Source organism: Phaseolus vulgaris, chromosome 8 (genome assembly GCF_000499845.2).
Source record: "Phaseolus vulgaris cultivar G19833 chromosome 8, P. vulgaris v2.0, whole genome shotgun sequence".
In the NCBI taxonomy this organism is placed as follows: domain Eukaryota; kingdom Viridiplantae; phylum Streptophyta; class Magnoliopsida; order Fabales; family Fabaceae; genus Phaseolus; species Phaseolus vulgaris.
Genome location: NC_023752.2, coordinates 60,033,542 through 60,050,488, shown reverse-complemented (window position 1 = coordinate 60,050,488; position 16,947 = coordinate 60,033,542). Strand labels below are relative to the sequence as shown.

The window sequence follows — 16,947 nt, the reverse complement described above, 5'->3', positions numbered from 1 at the left end:
GAAATTGAAAGAATGCATTATATATAAGTGGGTGCAAAACTCACCTCATAAATTAGTTTTAAGAGGTTGATCAGACCGAAAGATATGGTCCAATGAAATTCAACTATGAAAATAACCCTAAGACCAAAACAAATTAAGAAATTCAATGAAAAAAATAACTTACTTTATATAAAAATACTTCTGCTAAGTGCAACCTGCAAAGTTTTGATAATGTAAAATGTTTTCTGGTTTTGTCCGTATTGCAAGAGGGTAAAGGGCACTTATCTTCATTTTGGTTTTTTCCCCTACCCTTTATTCCTTTGTCTTTTATGAGTGAAAGAGTGAATTTCTTTCTTGATTCAATGGCAGTATTTAAATTTATAATTTCCATGGTTGCTTCTGGACTCATGCATGATTATTGATTGATCAAAGCCCCACAATTGTATGGGGACTGGTGTTTTTGTTTTTTCTGCTTATATTATTACTATATTTTTATGTAGCTGCATAGTACTATATAATTATGATTATTGGAAGTGACTGGTAAATTCATTCCAAGAAGTTTAAATGTGGCCACATGATTGTCCTTGGAATAAATTGAAATTTGAGGCAGTGAGAGGAAACTTTTATGTATGTTATGGAAAATTGGATGTATTTTAAAGTTAAAAATTTGTATATTACATTTCACATTATACAGTCTGGTATTATTTATTTTTTATTTCACATTATTTTCCATCAACAGTTTTCCTATAAGGATTGTTTGCAATATTTTAATTGTAAACCGTATGTACTATAAAAGAACAGAGTATAAAGAGTCTAGTATATTTGAAGCAAATTGAAGTTATTTAGATACTAATGAGTGAGGCTACTATTGTTGGAGTGTGTATCTTGGATTTAATAATGTTTTGGATTTAAACATTGATGTAAAATATTACTTTTGAGAAGCAAAGAAAAAGTCTTCTTCATTTAAATAAAGTCCCAAATCAAGAAGCTTTGATGCCACAAAAACAACAACTCATAAATAAAAAATACCAAAGTATGTATTGGAAATAATTCTCTCAAACTTGCAAAAAATTTATGAGGAGCAACAACAATAAAAAATTACAATGACAATCACAAAAGAAACATCAATATTTTTATATTTTTCCATCTAAGCCATATTCTATAACAAAAAAAAAATCTTAAGAGAATGTGGAGCTACAAAATATCTTCTAAGATGTTATGCTTTGTATGGGGAATGCTTAAGAGACAAACTCTTGTAGAAGAGAAAAAAAGATTTCAAATGCACTTACACAACAAAATGGCCTTTTAGTTAAGAGGAGAAAAAAATATGCTAGCCACTTGCCCTAGAATATACACAATATGGGAAAAATGAACCATTTCGTTAGCTTTAAATATTCTACTATCTTGTAATTAGTAGCATTATATATGTCAATATAGACTTTGGAAATGTACATGAAAAGAAAATTGAATGAGAAATTTTTGGTATGCAATTATTTGGAGTTTATGGAGAGAGTGAATTTGTTGAGTTACAAAAAATTGTGTGTATGTGAAGATAGAGTTATATAATATGTCAAATTTAACTGCTAGTCTTGGAGTAATAGAATGTATCCAAATTCATGTTTGTCTTATTCAGTAGATATACTGCACAAAATTTATGTCAATCAAGGTAGTTGTTTCTCAACAATGAAGGAGTTATTGTTGCTACAAAATTCAGGTTCCAAAAAAAAGTTGGGATAAACTCCATCTCTGTTGAGTAGATTGATCTTGACTACTTTATGTTGAAATACTCCATAAGTGTCTGGATAAAAGTTAAAATATTATTTTATTTTATTTATTTATTGTAAATAAAAAATGTTATTAATAGTAATTTTGCATGTTTAAATGAAGGTTGTTATGAGTGAAGGAGTTGTTGGAGTGTGTGAAAATGTAGAATTTATGAGGTGAGGATAATTGAGGATGAAAAAAATGAATAAATGGAATACTAATGATTAAAATATAATTAAGGTTTCTTGAAAGAAACAGAATTGTTCAAACAAAGCTTCAAAGTCAAAGAGAGATAAAGAGAAGATGCTATATTTCTTGACTTAATTTTTGGTATTCTTGTTAGCATGCCTTGCTTGGTTCTTGAGTGGTAGATATGAAAGATTTCTTATGGATTTTGGAGTAATTTATGAAGTTCTTGAAGAAAAGTTGCAATTAAAGGCTTTGGTTTATGGAATAAGAGATTCTTGGAATGAATAGATCAACTTGCCAAAATGGAAAGAATGAATAAAAGAGTAATTTTTTACTCTAATCAAAATTTATTTTTTATCAACAATAAAGAATCAATAAATATAAGCTATTTCAGAGTAGTACAATCTTTATAAAAAAAGTGCATATTAATCTTTCCTAACAATTAAAAATACCTCTAACGATCAACAAAACAACTCTTATGTCAAAAACATAAAAAACCAACAAAAGTAAAATTTCGCAAAGTCCAACATCAAGAAAGCAACCTTATACACACTAAATGATCAAAACACCAATCAGAGTAAAAAAACGAAACAAAACGTGACTTGAAAGTAAACCAAAATCAAACCTGATCAAGATTGTCCGCACCATAATATTCACTTTCAATTGCTACAAAATAAAATTGTATGTTTAAATTTAGACTTACATATGTTATTTTACCCTTTATATAAAAACAATTAACGTACTAATGAAATAAAACTATGAATGTAAAATAACTATCATATCTATACTAATTAATTATTTTTTATCAAGTGAATTGGCTAACGGAAGTATATTTATTTGTGTATCCTTCTGTAGGATACTATTCATTCTGTAGTGTGAAAATGGAGAATGTGTTAAACGTGCCATTGATGGTTTTCTTTTTCTATGATGAAAGGAAATAAAAGAAAGGGTGTGGAAATTATTGTGCAAGTTCGGCTACTTGTTTCCTCGTTGTTTCTTCCATCAGTGGATAAGCTTTTTGACTGCGTGTATATGCAGAGTTAGAGTAAGCCACGCCAACTTATATTTTCCTCAAAAAACCTAAATTTTTTTTCGTGCACATAAAAAGGTATAAAGGTGAACCAAAAAGAGAAAAAGAAGAAGAGGAATGCATTACCAAATTGACAAGCTCTAGTTTTATATGTCAACTCACCCTTTTTATAAAAATTAATTTATTTATAAAGTTTAAAAAAAAATGATTTAAAACGATTTATTTTGGTGTATTATGTTGTATTATCTTCATTATTACACATTAAATTGTATATATTGTTAGACATTGAATTATTAAAAAAAAATGGAACTACCATATTAGATTTTTCTAAAGTAATTGAATTTTTTAAAAGAAGCTGGAACCAAATTAATTTTTTTTTTTAAATAAAATTGGGGCGATATTAAATTTTTAAAATATAAAAGAGTAAATTGGTTTTTAATATAGAAACTAAAATTGTAATTAATTCTTTAAACAATTACTTATAAACTTGATTTAAAATTATAGGAAGACTAATTATTGATCGACAGTCAATAATATTACAACTTTCCATAAAGAGAATTCTTCCAAAGACATAACGTCATTCAGTCTGCATTTGAGAACAATAATTTCTTAATTTCTTAACTATATATGGCAGCAACCCTAGGCGGCTATAGAAGCGATGAAAGATAATCTGTGTATGTTTCTAAACATAGTAATTCGTATAATTTTGAAAGATAAAATAATATCTTATAAATTATATAACTATGAATTATATAAATTAAAAAATAAAAATTTATATAGTAGAAAGATATATTTTTAACAAAATTTGTTCTTTATTTTTATTTATATGTAAACTTAATTTTTTTTGAAATTAATACATTTTTTTATAAATTGTGTTAAAATAAAATTGTCAAAATTTTAATAAATATTTTTTAAATTAGACATTTTATCAATATATATTTTAGAAATTTGTATAAGTATTGATGTTCGATATATATCTCGATACGAATACACTAGATACATGTGATAAAACATAGAAACAACGTAATCTTTAAAGTGAGAGTTATTTATAGTTTAGAAGTGGTTGTTTTGGTTTAAGTGAAGGTTTGGTTTTGGATTACGTTCAAGTCTCTCTCTGATTTTTTTCTTATTTTTCGATTGGTGTCTCTAACCTTTGGTTTGTATGATGATGGTTTCTTGATTTATTTTTGAGTTCAGGTGCTTGTTTTTAGGGTGTTTAATTTTAAATAAAGTCAGCGTTTTTTAATCTTAGACGTCAAACATCACAAGTTTTAGAATGAAGTGACCTAGGTATTTTATTACATATAAATCGATAATTATTATTCACATTTATTTATTTTTTATTCTTCATTAAAAAAATGTGATAAAACATAATAACATAATAGAAGGGGGAGTTTGTGAACGTTAGTGCGAGAAAACTAAAACACATTGAAAACCACTCTTTTGTGGTGGGTAGTTTGGTCAATTCCAGTCCACAATTATTATTATTAAATCCACATTTGCATTATTATGATCGTACTCAAGGTGATTGGCTGTATAAATACCCATCTGAAGCACACAACTCAACAACTAAGATTCAAAGTTTGGAACAACAGAGGAAGAGGAGCTTCAAAACCACGTCAGAGACCAACAATGGGAAACAGCTTAAGGTGCTGTTTGGCTTGCGTTCTTCCGTGCGGAGCGCTGGACTTGATCCGCATAGTCCACCTCAACGGCTGCGTCGAGGAAATCACGCGTCCAATCACGGCAGGGGAAGTTCTCAAGGCCAATCCAAACCACGTTTTGAGCAAGCCTACTTCCCAAGGCGTGGTTCGCCGGATTCTCATTCTCTCGCCGGAGACTGAGCTAAAGAGAGGCAGCATCTACTTCTTGATCCCCGCGGCGTCGCTGCCGCCGGAGAAGAGAAGGCTCGTAAAGCATGCCACTGCCCGCACCACTCATCATATTGATAATCAAAAGAACCAGGTTAACAATAAAGTGTCTTCCAAGAAGAGTAACCACGATTTGTCACCTTCACAACAATGTGATGACAAAGGCTTAGTAATTTCTAGGGAGAAGAAATTCTCGCGGCGGGATCGCCGTAACGGCCGCGGCGGATTGTGGCGGCCGCGGTTGGAGAGTATCTCAGAAGACTAGTTTTTTTTTTGTGTTTTCCGGCGGCCGGTGCCGGAATCTGGAGTGGAACCGAAGATGGTTCGATACTTGAATTGTTAAAATGTAACATGACCTTTTTCTCCTTTTTCTAAATGTATCTAAATTTGTGGATATAGAAGAGTTTCTTTGCAGTCCTATGTGATTTTTTATTTTTTTTTCTCTTTTTGGTTTGAATTAACCAAATTTTGATTCAGAATTAATCAACACATGCTTGCGTTCTACAAATCCAAAAATGAAGAAAAGGAAAATAATCGAGGGGTTATGAGTAATAATGCATCAAGTTTGTTTTCTCTTCGTCTATAGAAAGAATATTTAGTTTTCATACATTTCACAAAAATTGAAATTCAAACTAACGCATTTTACGATAAATTATTATATTATTATGTATTATGTGACTATGGTTTTCATTAACCCCCATGTAATATTTAATTATATGTTCTTAATTTTTTTTGACAGAATTATGTTCTCTAATTAAAAATAGTTAAATTACAATTTTGATTTTTTTAATATCTGATAAGCAATTTTAGTCCCTATGTTTTCTTTCTTGAGATTTTAGTTTCTATATTTGAAAAATTCACATTTTTATTTATTTAATACTCAAATTTTCATATATTATATATTTTTAGTTTAGTTTAATGGAATATCTTAACCTAACATCACGAAAAATAGAGAATCTAAAACCTAAAATAAAAAAAAAATAGAGAATAAAAATGGCATTTAAGAATTAAAGAGAGACCAACATTATAATTGAATAAAATTTTGATTTTTTTATGACGTGAAGATGAACTCAACCATAATGATGCGACACCATATACCAATTTCCATTAAAAATCCTTAATCTTTCCTAATGAAAAATTAAGAGGCATTAGATTAATTTTTTGTTGGTTTTAAGTAATGAAGGAATGCACCCTAAACATGAAACATTAATGGTGGCATCCTGAATTAGATCCATATATTCCAATGATTAAGCTGGGTTTGTATTTGATTATTTAATTAGAAGATGCATGTTAGCCACCTATGTGTTCCCAGGAATCAATTAAGGAAAATGGAATAAAAGGCTTTGATTGACATTATTATTTCAGTTGCTAATTATTTGGTTGTGGGTCTCATTAAAGCAATACTAGTTGTATTACCATGGATCCACGGAATTCAAGTTAAGGCTGCAGTCCAAATTGACCCTCTAAACACGATTAAACACATTAGTTTTTTTTTATTAAACACATTAGTATAAACCTTAACTAATATAATTTCACAATAAATTAAATCATACAAATGTCAGATAAATGATATATGTGTTAATTTTGATTTAGTTTGGTTTTGTTGTTTTCGTTTTAGGTAGATGAGTTGTTTTTTGATGGGTGTTTTTGTTTAAGTTGTGTGTTTTTTATTTTTTGTTTTCTTTATGAATTTGTATTTGTTTGTTGAGACGTGTTTTAGGTTTTGTATAAAGATTGAATCAATATGAAGTGATTCTTATTTATTTTTATTTTTTTATTAATAAAAAAATAGAAGTATTAATCATCAAATTAGGAGGGTTGATCACTTAATTAAGCACTTAATATTTAACTCATTTTCGTAGGAAGTGAGCAAAATTACAGATTGGTCCTAACTGAGGTTGATGCTTGTGCTATGCTTCCGGTTTAGATTTTTCGCAACTGAATTTAAGCTGGTTAGTGAACTTTAGCTGGCCAACATTAAAAAAATTAAGGATTTAATATTAATATCTTTGTAGGTAAAATTATTATTGTAATTCAAAACTCAATTTAACATGATAAATTAATATCACACAGGTCATTATATATGTTAAAGTAAGGAAATTCATAATTTATATTGCAAGAATTATTTTTCATTTATATATTACTATAATTGATATGTCATTTTTAACAATTTTTTTTATTAATGACTTGAAGTTTTGAAGTTGAAAGCAAATGATCTTCTTATAATAACTATTAAGATAAATTATGATAGTATCTTATATATAAATGATTACTTACCTCAATGCTCTATATATGATAATTTCCTATCAACTTGGTAGCAAATGATCCTTCTATAATAAATTACGATAATATCTTTTATAAATAAATTATTACTTAACTCAATAATAATAATAATAATATATATATATTATCTTTAATTGTATATAATATTTTAACCATATGATTTTTTTTATTGATAAATAATAACATAAAATAATTTTTTTAAAATAATTTAATTTTTATAGAAAAATCGAATACAATCCAAGTAAGAGACGAAAAAAAGGTTTCAGTATGTAAAATATAGTCTTACATTGTTCAGGAATCAAGACAATAAGTTCATACTCTTTTAATTTATCAAAATATTTTTTAAACTCTAATTTATTGAAACACTTTTTGAAAATAAAATCATCATATAATTTAAAAGTATTTAATAATTTAAGAAATAATCATGAGAAAAGAGAGAGGGGATATATTAAAATAGGTGGAAAGTAGTGTTGATGAATGAGTAGTGAGTAGAAGAGGTTTAGTAAAAGAAGTAATAAAATGAGATAATAATTTGTTGAAAAAGAGGGGTGGAGAAGAGAGAAAGGTGGGACTTGGTAGAAAGATGGGCGACATGAGCACGGTAGAGAAGCAAGAAAGCTGGCATAACCTCCTTGACTTGTATCTTATTAAATTACTCACTTCTTCACATGGATTCCTTCTCCTCTCTCTCTCCCATACCAATAATACAACATTTTTTCCCACATCCCTTTCTCACTCTCCAACTCATCCATTTATTATTATACTACTTCGATTCGACCATATACCTACCTTCTCTTCACACTTCGATGCACATTTCTTTTACTGAACCATAAACACTCTTACTTTTCCTTTCCTTTCTTTAAATCAAATGCTTTAACTTTAACACAACATACGTACAAATACAGCATCCATTCAATATTCACTTTCTTTAATTTTCCAAACTAAAATACTTTTGTATTTGAAGTGGTTTATTCTGAAGTTTTTTTCCTCACACAAATTAAAATTTGGTCTTGAATTTTTTCAAAAGTATTATAGTAAATTTCTGATTCTTTGACTGGTACTTAAAATCCTCATGCATTCGATTAAAAGTTGTTTATAAGATGGTGAGGTTGATCATTGATTATTTTGTTATCTTTAGTTGGTGTTGATGAAGTAGAGAGTTGTCGATATTTTTGTGTTTTTGTTTGTGTATGGAAAGAGATGTGTTTGCCTTTTTTACTCTTTACGAGGGTTTAATCACTCCTAAAATTGATCACATTTATTTTATTTTTTTTACCGTAATTTTTTTTTAAGATTCTTTCAAAATCTAATCAGGAGCTTCATTTAGGGTTCATGACGTTAAGAATAGATGGTCTCTAATATGAAGTATTTTAAACTCAGTTGCATTTTTGAAGATGTGTGAGAGTTGAACAAGACAAACCATTGAAACATGTTTTAGAGTGTTTAAAATTAAACAGAATAGATTCTGAACATATATAGACGAGTGAAATGATTAACTAAATAAAAGAATTGAATGAATTTGATTGATAATGAAGCATAATTATTGTGAAAAGAAGTGATAGAGGGAGATCCCAAGGACTGGAGTAAGTAGCATTGAGCCTTGTGCTGCAGCTGGTTAGGACAAAGCAGATCAAGAAGCAAAGTTAACGGGGTTCATTCTCTCAAAACATGCACACATATCCCATCATTGGAGATTGGAGTTTCAATATATAACAAGTGCTAGTTTGATGAGAATTGATGAAGAACAACTTGTTAATACCCTCTTTAATCACCTCTTATACACAATCATATATTTATGTTTCCCATAAAATCTCTTTGAGCCTTCCAAATCAAGCATCTATTGAACTTCTATCCATCAACTCCAAATAAGTATGTTGGGAATGAATTTTTGTAATAGAGTTATCTTTCACTCTCGACATCCATTTCAACCAATAACAAGTAGTTTTATATGCATTTTTAATGTTTGTAGAAGAACTTCTTTCATATAGAGGTAGGTTTTTTTGAACAAACCATTGCATAAATATTTGTAAGATAAAACATAAAAAGAAAAACCAAACCATTTTTTCATAAATTAAAACTAGCTTAGTCATAAACTAAAGTTCTACTATATAACTTTTCAAAATTTTTTTATTTTTGGTTTACTAATATTTTTTTTATTAACAAAAGAATAAAATTAAATAAAATTAAAATATTTAAAGGATATTTCAACGCTAGAAGCCAATATTCTAGTACAAAACCATCCCGATATCTATGAAATCCAAAAATCTAAACACCTATTATACCATCATTTTACAAAACCATGTTTATGTGATGTTTATTTTAATCATATTGGATTACATTTTTGTTCGCTTCCTCGCACTTCCTTCTTCCCTGCACTGTCACTATCTCGTTTTCTCCTTTCTCCATTGATCTTCCATTTGTTCCATTGCTTCCTTCTTGGGTTTCCATTTCCAAAAGCTTCTCTACTACCGTTGAGGCTCATTTTTTAGTGTTGTCTCCTCCGTGCCTTGCATATCTCTCACGCCACCACTGCCCACCACCACTAGATTAGTAAAGCTTTTTATTTCACTTTTTTTAAGTGAGTTATATATGTTAATAACTGCCACCTATAGTTGTGTTATAGAATACAATTATTAAGTTGAAATTATAGACGACATGCACATAGATTACGATTCTACAACCGTTGCCTAAGAGTTAAAAAATCTTTCTAAAATTATTTTTGAAAAATGAACTATAACAAGAGTTTTATAGATAAAATGAGATTAAAATACCTATCAGAGTACAATAAGAATGATTTTGGGTTAGAGTTACTTAACGAGGCCCATACATTCCTCTAAGCATAGCATAATATTTCCTCAGCATAAGGATATGCTGACTTCAATAATACCTGGTTCATTTGCTTCCGTAGTGCCACCTAAACCTCTTTCCGGAGCTGGTTACCCTTTTTACCAAGATAGGTTAAGTAAAAAATATTAAAGTTTTGAACTGAGTTATTATGTATGACATTAGAAATACCCACACAACTTTCACACAAACACCATACTTTTTGTGTTAATCCTACATTGAAAGAACATATGTTTAATTATCTCTAGATCTTCCAAACACATAGGGCATTTAAAACTAGAAATATTAACTCCCCTACTTTTGTAAACACATCTTAGTAGGTATAAGGAGCCTCCAAGCAAAGAATTTCGCAAATGGTAAAGCTTTGACACCTTCCATAAGTTTGTAAAGTTATCTTCCCACTCCATATTAACCTTCAACTGAAGACAATCATAAGCAATTTTTATTAAATAAATAGTTATCAGTTTTATTCTATTTCCATCTATCTACGTTTTCCAATTAAGGTTGAACACTTTTTAAACAGTTTAAGAACTTATCAACCATCAGTTTTTCCCACTCAAACCAAGTTCTTCTACCCATAATCCGACTTCATGCAGTCTTATAGTTTTGTCTTTTACATTAGATAATAACATAGGCCAAAGTTCTAATAAGGTTTCTTCCAAGCCACCTATCATGCTAGAAAAAGATCTCTTCCTCTCCTACTACCCAGGATTTCTTGTCCCAAAACCAATTTCTCGAAGGTTTAGACCCAATTGATTTAATATCTCTCCACCATCTCAATTCCTTACCTCCCTTTATCTTTAGAATATACCTTCACACTCCATATTTAGATTCAATAATCTCTCCATTTTCTTTTAGATTTTATCCCCAATCGTCATTATATCCACTTGCTTAACAGGACTACATTGAAACTTTTAATATCCCTTATGCCCAAGTCCCTGGTCCTTTGTTTTACAAATGTCCAATCATTTAATCCATCAAATTCTCCCCTTAAAGAAAGGTTCAATTGAATTTTCATAATTTGTAGTAGACATTTTGTAAAAATGAGGTAAGAAAAGGAATACCAGTATGCACAGATTTTACAATCAGGATGGCAATACGGGTTGGCCCGTCCTGCATAGCCTCGAATAAGGATTGATCCACGAGTCTGCGGGCCAGCCCACATAAGCAATATCTTTTTAAAAATTAATAAAATAGATTTTTAAATAGAATTTTTGAATAAATTTATTTATTTTTTATTTAAATGCATTAAGAAAATGGTCTCATAATATTATTCTCACGAGACATACGTAGTAAGATGTTATTAAAAAATTTGGAATGTAAAATATGAGACTACATTAAGAAAATATGGGACTGCAGAAAAAAATTTATACATTTTTTAGTTATGCGGATTATGCGAACTAGCCCATCCTGCACTTAGCCCACAAGAACTGCGGGTTATGGCCTATGCGGACCAACGAGTTGAAATAGATAATTCATCCTGCATTTTCTTGAGCAGGTCGCGAGTCGGTCCACTCCACTTTATCATCCCTACCTTACAAGGCACACCCTTCTAGCAAATGATAGAATTTTTCTTTTCCAAACTATCAACTTATTTTATTTTTGCTTTTGTAGAAATATCTCTGAATTTTTTTTAATAGATTATTTCAAACATAGTGTAATGTGTGCGATTGGAGAAAAAACCCTTCTTGTATTTTAAATTGTCGTAAAACCACAGTAGAAACGAAATTACTCTCACTTTGACAAATTCTCTATTCTTTTATGTTTTGTAATATTTAAAAAGCTTTTGTGGCACTTTATATATAAAATGAATATACACGGATGCATCTTGTATATGTTTGGTTGATATATGGCGCAGAGTTTAGTTTTGACAGTATAATTACAGTCACAGAACAATCTATCCACGCAATTATATTTTTAAATGTCACATCTTTTATATGTTTGTTTCGTTTTTTATAAACACATTCCCTTAAATTAGTCTATATTTACAAATCAGTGTTGGCTAATTATTTATTAACAAATATAAGTACTTCATGTACAAAGTTTAAAACTACATTAATTCCTGATCTATACAGTGGTTAAACTAATTTTGTCATAAAAATGAACATTTGATGGATTTGTATGAATCATGACATCTCATCTAAATTGATATCAGTTCACCAACAATCCCCATCTTGCCAAAAACATTGTTAAGGAATAACATGAGATAAAAGGGTAGATTAAAAATCTAATCTTGGTTAGACTAATGGTCACACAGGAGGTGCAAAGTTGGTGTGTTTTGAATAGACGGAACTGTCTAGACGAAAGTCATTCTGAGCAACCCCTGTGTTTCTTTGTTGCTGCACCACTAACACAGACCCATCAAAAGCAGAATCTGGAGACACTAACATGTCTCCTATAGACCCAAGTTCCGGATATTCATGCCAATCCCCCAACCCAGTAAACAATGAAGACTTGTTCTCATGGCATCTACCAACCAAAACCAGATCATAGCAACTTTCAAGTGTCTTTATGGCATTGATCAATTCCACACTATCTCTCACAAGTTCCTCCCTGTAATCGTGGCGTTTGATTTGGATGTAGTTGTCCTTAAACTTGAGAACCAAGTCACTATCAGCGTCTTCACTGAAGGAATTTGTAATTCTATCGCAAGGATCCACCAACCGAATTACTGTGACTCTCACATTTGGGTGATTAGCCATGCGCATGGCATATGTCAAGGCTTCACGATCATCCGAACCTTCTATGAAGACAACCGCAACACTGTAGAAGAAGACACCGTATAAAGGGTTGTTCCAAACCAAGTTGCCCCGTTCAACTAAGATCCCAACAGAGCAAGGTGCAGTTTTGAGCAAATTGCGGTTCAGTTTTCTAATGGGGTTTGCACATTTGGAAACCTCTCCCGAAATCCACTGCATGTGAAAAGGCGTGATCAACATGCATACTCTTTTGTCAGCAGCTAGCGTGCATATCTCATCATGCATTGTCTCGTAGGGTGAGAGGGAGGTGAAGAGTTTGACCATGACGTTGCCCATGTTTTGGTTCTGGTATGATTTGAAGGCGCTTATAATGTTGTCTGATTGACTAGAGTGCAATGAATTAGACATGGTGTTTTCTTGATGAACTTTTAGAAATGGTGCCGATCTGCCTTTTAGCTGAATGAGGTGCAGGGCATAAAGGCAAACGGGGCTCGAAAGTGTGGAGTGGGACATTTCTAGAAGATTGATAATGGGTAGGGCGTTTTCCTCAAAGTGCATGCATGCTAGCAAGGGAAGTACAGCATTGGGAGGGGCATGCTCAATGGTCCTCTTGCTTAAGGACAAGTAACTCTTAGATGGGTCATACAGGAATTTTACTATGGGTGTGGAAACCAGTGTCAACCATACTAATGATACCATCATTTGAGCATATGTTTGTTCACTTATAATCTGCACACATGGATCATCACATTCAAATTTAGAAAAGCAAAAGAAAGAAAATAATAAGGTTAGGTTAGGTTAGGTTAGGTTAGGTTTCTTACACGAAAGTATAGACAACTCTGGAGGTAAAGCAAATGGTTGATGCCTTGGGAACTGGTAATAAGACCCACGGAGAAAGAATCAACGAGTGACATGTTGCAGCACATTGAAGGCAACATGGTTCCCAGCACCCTCCCAACGAAGCTAAATAAGGCCACAGGCTGCACAATTGCAAAGCTATGGCCATCGATTAGACTGATATTACATTTGACACCACTGGAGAAGTAGAAGATAGGCATGAACACTGTTGTGACAAAGGTTTCTAGCTTTTCTACCAACGCTGATCCCAGAGGTGGACCGTCTGGCACCGCCAGTCCCAGAATAACAGGCCCAAGCAAGTAGTGCTCCCCAAACACCTCACCAATGAGTGAACACCCCAACACCATGAGAAAGATGGAAACCATGTAGGCCTCACTGATTGGTGTCCCTCTGGGTGTTTTGCGTATCATCCAAAACATGATTGGTCGAAGAACAAAAACGATGAAAATCGTTAACAAAAGCAAAAAAATGGTCGACAACGTGACAGAGTTGTTATGCTCTTTCACGTCAGCTGATATCAGCCGTGTTATAACTGTTTGCCAAAACGCAGACACTGCTCCATTCAACAAAGATAAAGAAAGCGCTAGCTGACCAACCTCTGAATTGAGGAGCTTTAAGTCTTCTAAGAAACCAGCAGTGACGTGAAATGAACCAGACGATAAGAAAATTGCTATGAAAAATATGGACTCGTAGATTTCTGATTCCGGGTTCCAAAGTCGTCGTAGAACAAAAATAAAAAATATGCTAAGTAAGACTGGAAATGTACAAGAACAGAAGGCAATGGCCCAAGTCTTTCTCCCTGTTTTTATCACCATATATGGATCTATTTTGACTCCCACCAAGAACAAGAATAACATGCTCCCGAAAAGAGAGATTGTCTCGCATACATAGAATGGTTTTGTCGTCGAAATCAACTTTCCAAAGAGTCTAATATTTCCCAGTACTGAATGCCCCGCTATGAACCCTGCCTGCATAAATAAATATGAAAATAATATTATCATAGAGACATGCAAGCATGCATGAGCAGGTATGAAAAGAATATTATATTACCAGAATTTGTGGAACGAAGGTAGTTGCCCCAACTTGGCTAAGAAGATATTGAAAAGATGAGGAGAACAAACAGACTAAGGAGGCCTGCAAAATGAACATGGATAAGGTGTGGTTTAAAGGGTTATCGCCGAAGAATACTCCTTTTGTAAAACGTTCAAATCTAGTTATTCGTTCGCAAACCCATACGCTCCTTTCTGAGGAGGAGTTATAGGTTACGTTCACCAAACCCGCTGACACCAGAGGAGGAGGCATACTTGCAGTCAAATTTACCCTCTCTAATGGAATGCAGAAAGAAGGAAGATATTAGTCAATAGGGTTAGCCTTTGAAAACTTGAAATGTAAAGCCATTGTGTTGATTTGTTTGGAGGATGAAGAACATGCATTGTAATTCTTAATTTCAAACGGCTAACTTGTGGGTTTGTACCTTAAAATTAGTTTATTTTGTAATTAGTTGATGATGATGATATTTTTAGCACTTAATTCGTGGTATACTGCAAACAGCTACATAAAACCATGACTCTTTTCTTTAGATTAATGGGTACAAGTTATTGTTAATCAACATACACACTTCACCACAAATCCTATAGTGGCCATACTTTCACACCATAATATTCACTTCATAACTCAAAATAACAATATCTTAATTATATTCTTTTATGTGCATAATATATTAACACTCTTAATTTAAAACTAGTTACATATATTACAATATTTAAATATTCATCTTGCATATTTTTATTTAATTATCTATATTGAAAAAATTAAAACAAAATAGTTTTTGTTTATGTGCATGAGTATTTTTTGGATAGAGTCTCTGTAAATGCAAAAATATATGCATATCATTTGCATGTGGAAACATATCCATTTTATTGTCTTATTTTATTTAATTTTATTTTAATGTGAGCATAGTCATTTTCATGTCAAAAGCTTTAAATATATATTTTATGTGCTTTAGACATTCTGAATTCGAAAAAACTAAGGCATACTAAAAAAAACTTGGAGATAACTTTTAAAGTTTAGTTGGTAATATGGAATGATATTAAAATTAATCTAACAATTTTTCCATATTTAAATTTCTTTTAATTGATTAAAAAGTTTTAGAATATTTGTGTATATTAATTTCAATGTTTTATTCATGTGAGGATTCATATGTTCAAATAACTCGTGACCTTAAATCAACCCAAACACTAGATGCGGATTTTGTTATACTTAAAGCTAGAGATAAATATAATTTGACAACCCACTTTTTCAAAACATCTACTTATAATTCTTTTTAATAATAAAATATTATATATAAAATAATAATAATAATAATAATAATAAATATATATGAAATATTATATTAAAATAATATTTTATTAATTCTAATGTGGTTACTAAAAAATATATAGTTGGTAAATGATCATGATTCAGAAAGCTAAACCAACATTTTCAAACCGGCAATTTCTTCCCAGTGAAAGGACAAAAATACCCTGAAAAAAGGTACACATAAAAATCTCTGGACTCCTTTTCCCATAACACAATAATCTCTTTTGAATAATTATTTTTCAGAATATATTATTTTCGGTCTGGATTTTTTTATCTTTTGATTTTTTTTTCTGGATTTTTATATTCGAAACACAATTATCTCTTCTATATTTATTTTTCTATAATAATTATTTTTAATTTCGAATTTTAATTTCCGAAAAAAGGGTATTTTTGGAATTTTTAATTTGTGTTGGGTGCTGGTTCAAAAATGTTGGTGCAGGGAGCAATTGCCTTCCAAACCTAGTGTCCTTTTATCCACTACTGGGCTTTCATTTTTGAACTTGCAAAAAGAATTGTTGACGTGGCACTTTACTTTTTAATTATTATCTATATTTTCTTACATTTTATTTTTTATTTTTTGTATTATATCTATTCAAAATCCAAATCTTGCACAGTCCTGAAGTTTCTCAATTTCATTAAACAGAACCAAAATTGATTGACACAAGTGTCTCTTAAACAGAAGAAAGTGTAACTTTTAGAATGATATTCATATATATTTTTTATCTGTGATGTGAAGGTCCATTTTCTAGAGTTATTATGATGTTTAACCTTAAAATAACTCCATTAGAAAACATAAAAAAGGATTAATAAAGAAACACAGCAATGCCACCTGTACAATAAAAAATGCAGTTAGCAGATTGATGACATCATTCATGGGGTCATCATACGTTATCAAACTATCTAGATGGTAACACATTTATGAACACATCAGCTGTCAGTTTTAGATCTTATCTATATCTTTCTGGATCTAACAAAACAAATAAATCTTTTGAACACCCAAAGGAACATATCCTATAATTAATTCTCAAAATAATTCCATTCTTTAAATTTGTGGAAGAATCTGTTTTTTTTT

General features: G+C 30.9%; 2 protein-coding genes across 2 annotated transcripts; one reads left to right on the top strand and one right to left on the bottom strand.

Annotated features, from left to right (window-relative positions):
* The first annotated feature begins 4,524 nt into the window (after positions 1-4,524).
* On the top strand, positions 4,525-5,251 carry LOC137826918 (uncharacterized). The gene has a single exon (XM_068633074.1). The coding sequence runs from the start codon at positions 4,595-4,597 to the stop codon at positions 5,096-5,098; it is 504 nt and encodes a 167-aa protein (XP_068489175.1). The 5' UTR covers positions 4,525-4,594; the 3' UTR covers positions 5,099-5,251.
* A 6,696-nt stretch (positions 5,252-11,947) lies between these two features.
* Positions 11,948-14,948, bottom strand: LOC137825935 (cation/H(+) antiporter 15-like). The gene is made up of 3 exons (XM_068631747.1): positions 14,568-14,948; positions 13,481-14,485; positions 11,948-13,388 (listed from the first exon to the last, which is right to left on the bottom strand). The coding sequence occupies exons 1-3, from the start codon at positions 14,817-14,819 to the stop codon at positions 12,210-12,212; spliced, it is 2,436 nt and encodes an 811-aa protein (XP_068487848.1). The 5' UTR covers positions 14,820-14,948; the 3' UTR covers positions 11,948-12,209.
* Between the last annotated feature and the right edge of the window lie 1,999 nt (positions 14,949-16,947).